Genomic DNA, 6834 nt, shown 5'->3' with positions numbered 1-6834 from the left:
TACTTACAAACCATTTTTGTAATTAGGTAAGAATTTAGTAGAGGCCCTTATTGTATACACATATATGAGTATGTATATATTTGGACAAATACACCTATATTTATGTAGTTATATACTTACATATTTATATATCTATATTCATACCTATATATAAATTTTTGCTTTCTTCTTCTTTCATTTTTTCCCCCCTGCCCCACACCAGTAGAGCAACCAGTTAATTTAACCTCACACGACAGTAATTACTCAGTTCAGGTCAAAAGTTCAATTATAATAAATAATAATCCTAACGATTATTATAAGATGTGAAGTCTCGAATATCCACTCTTTCAATAGGTCTGAATATTATCACTGCATCATGCCAGAAACTTGGAATCACATTATTTTGTTAGCCATCACTTTAAACTCGGGTCTCTTAACCTCAGTCTATTGACCTTCCAAGAGGAAGAATTCTTTGTCACGGAAGTTGTCCATGCATTAGATGGTGTTGAGCAACACCCCCGGCCTACCAGATGCCAGCCAGTAGCATGCACCCTCCTCCCAGTGGTAGCCACCAAAATGTCTCTGATAGTGTTAAATGTCCCCTATGGGAAAAATACCATAGGGAACAAATTGAACGTAAGTTTGAAGGCAGTTTACAATAACATATCCCTTAAAAAATAGTAATGTGAAGGAATGGTGCTGAGAAGATTATCTACTTCATGATCCTTTATGTACCAGGATGAGGGCCCACAGAAGAAATGTATCTCAGACTTCTATTCAAATGGTATGTTGTTTTCTTATGGATAATGGGAATTTAACTAATCATAATTGTCTTTTTTTCTTGTTTGTTTGTTTGATTACCAGAAGGCTCAAAGGCAAATCTGATAGAGACGCAAGACCTACAGTATGACTTATGTGTACTAATGCCCCGCAATATCAGTGATACTGTTTTTGAGTAAATTATAAATTTTTGCACTTCATTCCTGTATCCTACCATAACACATGTAAATGTGGACATTAATCCTTTTTTAGAATAAAGTATAAGTTAGGAGAAAAATCGGTTTCTGAACTGCCCTTTTTCACAGACGACCTCACCCTTTGCTGCTGTGGATCCTGGGTGCTGTGGAGTCCGTGCTAACCCACAGTGATCCTGTGTACAACCCAACGACACGCAGTCTAGTCCTGCACCATCGCCACAACTGTTGTTATGGTTCGGTTCACTTCATCATTCCCCCCAGAATCGTCAGCAAGCGTGTTTAGTTCTCACTTACAGATGTTCACGTTCTCTAATCAAAGCATGTAACTGAACCTGTTCAATGCAGAGTTCTGGGCTCAGCGGTACAAGAGTTTTTTGGCATCAGCCATGGAACTACCTGGATAAACTCTGGAACTATCCCCTCTAACACTTGCTGGAGACTCTGTATGCTGTAAGTCCAACAGACTGCACAAGCAACAGTGAATTATTCTGTGGCATGCAGGAGAGACAGCAAACCCTTATCTTCGTTTCTCGTGTTGATGCTGGCTTTGTAAGTTCTCCCTTTCCCTGGAAGCCCATTTCTAACCCATGACAAGTCACATTTGGAAATCTTGAACCCCGGTGCATGACAGATAGTGCTATCGTTGGACCAGTTAAACCCAAGTGTAAACACACAGTGACAACAACTGATCTATCTGGCCCTACACGATGAGATTATTTTTTGACCATGCTGAAAGGAAACATTTCCTCTGATTTTAACACACTTTCTAATATGACTGGTATGATGTGGCCATTACATAGGTGAGCAGTGAGTGGATAATCAGATGTGGTATATCACACAAAGGAGAAATACTAAGCAAAAAAATACCTAAAGGAAGATCGCAGTATGAGTACCTATATATACGTAATACGGTCAATCTCAAAACTATTATGCTAAGCAATGACGCCAAGGAGTACATGCTGTGTGTTCTACTGATAAGACCTCTAGAAGAGGTCAGACCAGCCTACAGTGAGGCAAGGAGATTGGCGACTGGCCAGGTCTAGTGGAATGCTAGCTGCTGAAGGTACACAAAGAACTTTATGGAATGATGGAAAGGTTACTTCTGATATCCTATCTTGATTGAGATAGTGGTTTCAGAAGCGGCACATTGATTGAAACTCACCAAACAATCCACTTAAATTAGGTACAAATTGTTCTTGCTGAAAATCGCAACTTAAGAACCAGGGGTGAGAAAACCTAAGACAACGCCAAATTGAACAGAGTCTTCAAAATAACTAACCAGAATTGCTCGGAGATATCGAGGTCATCCAGTACAAGAGAAGCCTGTTAAAGGGACACAGCCACAAGATGCACCAGCATAAGAAGAATGCCGGTGGAGAAACCCGTTCCGTCCAAATCAAAGTCTGACCTTTAGATACTACACTTGTACTAATGTTAGTTTCTTAGTGCTGTGAACTGCACCCCGTGAAGGTAAACACAAAAAGCATTGCTACCAAATCATAGAAACCTTTATTAAGTAAGAATAGCAAAATCTGAAGCTACTGTTTCTCGACATTGCCGCCATCCAGGCCCGTACACCCCTGACGGCAGTGTTTCCACCTCTCTAACGCTTCCCTGAAGAATCTGCACCCATCGGTTTGCACCAGGTCAAAACTAGCCGGTTCGGCATCCTCGACGGACTCAAATCGTGTCCCCTTGAGATGTCCTCCCAGTTTGGGAACAAAACCAATCTGCAGGGGCAAGCTCAGGCCTGCGAGATGGATGGGGTAAGGGTTCCCAGTGAAATTCTCTTAGGCCAGCCCTGGCCGCGCTGGGAGAATAAGCAAGCGTGCCGGTCAGGATGAAGGAAAACTCCTCACTTCAACTCCCCTGGCCCCTTTCTCACCAATCCAATTTTCAATTTTCTTAAAGCGTGTTTCTAATATGTATGCCCTCCTGAGTGTCCTATGTCCTTTGGGAAAAACAAAAAAACCCCAAACTTATTAAGATTACTCTTAGGAACAACCCCCCACCCCCACCCCCCCACCCCCCACACACATATAATTTCCTGCCTGGAGTTTAACTAGCCCAGCCCACTGTTTGGACTGTACCTTGCTCTTTGAACCATATTGGTAAAGTCAAGTCTCATCATTCAGTTACAATTCATTCCATAAAACGGTTGACCTTAATTCCATCTCGCAGATAAGAGTGATGGGTGGATTAGCTAGCTGACCTTCCCTCACAGCTTCTGGCACCCATCGGGCTGAAGGCTTGCTGAGGCCAGGATGCTTCCTCAAAATAGAAAATGCTGAATCGTGTGTGAACCCAACTTCAGTAGCGGTCACATCAGCAGTGATTCCATGGCCCTCCTTCACCATTCTGAGGACATCAGTCACAGTTTCTCCATTGGAGGAGGTCTTCCTGACAATGCTCGGTCCACCTAGAAACTGGTGTCTTATGTGGGGCAGCATCCTGTCAACTTGCTGCAGAGCTTCAGTGATTAAGGAACATGTCCTCAAATCATTTTCCTCCATGGTACCTTTTATTTTTAAAGGCACCCAAATGAGAGAGACTAAGAGAAGGATACCTGTCAGACCTATGTTCAAACTCACTTTGTTTGGAATAAACAGGAACCCTAATGGCAATACTTTGCCTTACCCTAATGTTTATGCAAATTTTTAACATCAGGGAACGCTGAATGAAGGGTATTTAGAAACTGCACGATTTTTGTATCTGTTCCATAAGTTTAAAATTATTTAGAAATTTAAAAAATAGTACACTGTTTTCTGCCTAATTATTATGTCAGTTAGGGCTAATTTAAAAAGTAGGACAAAATTACCTGGGAATTATTAAGAAGTAGCACCATCCCAAAGAAGCCCTAGTGGTACAATGGCTAAATAAATCAGTTGTTCACCAAAAGGTTGGAGGTTCAAACCCACTCCTGGTTCTGTAAGAGCAAGGAGCTGGCAATCTGCTCCCATAAAGTTTACATAAGTAAACACTTAGGTCCGTTCTGATCTGGTCTACGGTATGGAATTTACTTGCCAGCACACAGTAACAACTCAATAAACCTAGTGATAAAATGCACAGCATTCTTTACTGAAGGAACCACTAAATTTAGAAATGCCATTACTTTCCTTGGCACCCTAATAATACATTCCTCATGTAATTTCTAATGGACAATTAACAATAACAGTGTTATATGTTCAAACAGAGACAATGGAATCAAATTCTGAGGTCCACAGTATTAAATATTCCATATCCATGACTCCTACACCTAAGAATTATTATATATTTGAGGCCCAGAAACAACATATTATACTGAATATTATTTAAAGAACAGAAAGATAAAAGAGCAAGGAAACATTCAAAGGTAAATTAAAAATTTTACCGCATACCTCCTCTGTTTCCATTCTCTTCATCCTGCAAAATAAAAAGATATGCATATTTACAGTCTGACCAAATCAATGCAAGGCTCGATTCAATTCATAGTGCTCACCCAAAATGTGCCAATTCACACTCTCACTGATTGTGCCTTTTGTCACAATGGGTTGACATAAATTTTAGACATCTTTGTAACTTTATTAGGCAACAAATCATTATTCTATGATCACACATTTATTTAACTATTGGTCATGTTTGCCAATCTCTCCTGTGTGTATTTCTTCTTCCGTGAGTCACCCATGCAGGCATGACCTTTCTTCCCTTACTTACTGGGAAACACTGCTTGTCTAACCCTGAATCCTGTTCCAAAGAGTTGATGGCGTCCCAGGGTCACCCCTATCATTTGATACCATTGTGTTTGAGTTTTTGTTGCTTTTTCACTGTGTATTTTTATGTAGTATTTGTCAATCTTTTTGTCATTTGTGGTTTTTGCATTTTCTATCAAACTTCGAAAGTCCTTCCTCTCAGGTCGTGGGGAGGAGTTGAGCCAGTCAGGGTGCGATGTAGCAACGATGAAACATACAACTTTCCTCTAGTTCCTAAATGCTTCCTCCCCACGACTATCATGATCCCAATTCTCCCTTACAAATCGGCTAGACCAGAGGATGTACATTGGTACAGATAGGAACTGGAAACACAGGGAATCCAGGACAGATGATCCCTTCAGGACCAGCAGTGAGAGTGGCGATACCAGGAGGGTGGAGGGAAGGTGGGGTAGAAAGGGGGAACCGATTACAAGGATCTACATACAACCTCCTCCCTGAGGGACGGACAACAGAAAAGTGGGTGAAGGGAGATGTCAGACAGTGTAAGATATGACAAAATAATAATAATTTATAAATTACCAAGGGTTCATGAGGGAGGGGGGATATGAAGAGCTGATAGCAAGGGCTCAGGTAGAAAGCAAATGTTTTGAGAATGATGAGGGCAACAAATGTACAAATGTGCTTGACACAATGGATGTATGTATGGATTGTGATAAGAGTTGTACGAGCCTCCAATAAAATGAAGAAAAAAAAAAGAAAGTCCTTCCCACTATCATAATCCCAATTCTACCTCACAAACCTAGCTAGACCAGAGGATGATTATTGGTACAGATAACAGCTGGAAACACAGGGAATCCAGGATAGATAAACCCCCTCAGACCAACAATGAGAGTAGCGATACCAGGAGGGGAAGGAGAAGATGGGGTGTCTTTCTTTCTTAAATCATATTTATTGGGGGCTCTTACATATCTTATCACAATCCATACATTCATCCAGTGTGTCAAGCACATTTGCACATATGCCGCCATCATCATTTTCAAAGCAATCTCTTCCTACTTGAGCCCCTGACATCAGCTCCCCATTTTCTCCCTCCCTCCCTTGTCCTCTCTCCCTCACAAACCCTTGGTAAGTTATAGATTATTATTGTCATACTTTGCATTGTCCTCTGTCGCCCCTCACCCACTTTTCCATTGTTCGACCCCCTGGGAGGGGGTTCTAGTTTTGATCGATTCCCCATCTCTCCCCCCATCCCACCCTAATCCTCCTTGTTTCTCTACCCTCCTTGTTGGCCCTGAGGGGTTTATCTGTCCTGGATTCCCTGTGTTGCGGGCTCTTATCTGTAGCAGTGTGCGTGCTCTGGTCTCCTCCGATGTGTAAGGTAGAATTGAGGTCATGATAGAGAGGGGAAGGAAGCACCAAAGAGCTAGAGAAACATTGTGTGTTTCATTGGTGCTATACTGCACCTTAGACGGGCTCATCTCCTCCCCGTAACCCCTCTGTGCCGGGATGCCCAATTGTCTACAGATGGGCATTGGGTCTCCGCTCCATGTGCCGCCCCCTATTCACATTGGGTATGATTTTGTTGTGGGTCTTAGATGCCTGCTACCTGATCCCATCGATAATATGCATTTTTTCTTTTTCTTTTGATCATACGCATATTTTTAACCCAACTGAAATTAATTTTTGTAGAAGAAACAAGGCCCAGATCCTAAAGATAGGCTGTTTTCTTTTTTTTTTCCTCCTCACAAATGGGTAGCCAATATTCCAACACCATTTCATATTATACAAATGAATTTTACACATACATGAAATGTACCCCCTTTATATGCCAAAGTATTTAACTCCACTCATTTTGTGAGAACTTGTGATCTATGACATATTTCTCTCCTTTATTGAATTCTAATGAGTAGGAGTATATTTGTCACATTCATTCATTCATTCATTCACGTAATACTATGTTTTACGTGGTTTACAATTTTTTAGCTTTGACCGCCCCAATTTTTTTCTTTTCTTTTCTCTCTGGTTATAAGCTCTCTTCTAAGCTGCCTAAGGTTAGCAAGACAAACATCCCTACTCTCATGGAGCTTATAAAAGGGTAAAAAAATCAGACAACAAATCATTAAAAGAAAGAAATTAAGTGAAATAGACAAGTATATTAAAAGGATAGTGCAGCAGGGGATGGGGGGGGG

At 41.2% G+C, this 6834-nt stretch overlaps 1 protein-coding gene across 1 annotated transcript in view; it reads right to left on the bottom strand.

Moving 5' to 3' along the window:
- The window catches only part of ARHGAP21 (Rho GTPase activating protein 21), a 166344-nt gene that overhangs the window by 92840 nt on the left and 66670 nt on the right, over positions 1–6834 (bottom strand). The window contains exon 4 of the mRNA XM_045283521.1: positions 4334–4358. Within this exon, the coding sequence (XP_045139456.1) occupies positions 4334–4358 (25 nt within the window). The remainder of the gene's footprint in view (positions 1–4333; positions 4359–6834) is intronic.

This window comes from Echinops telfairi, unplaced genomic scaffold (genome assembly GCF_000313985.2).
Source record: "Echinops telfairi isolate 266 unplaced genomic scaffold, ASM31398v2 ScPeMD7_7461;HRSCAF=8499, whole genome shotgun sequence".
Taxonomy (NCBI): Eukaryota; Metazoa; Chordata; class Mammalia; order Afrosoricida; family Tenrecidae; genus Echinops; species Echinops telfairi.
This window is presented reverse-complemented; position numbering and strand designations above follow the sequence as displayed.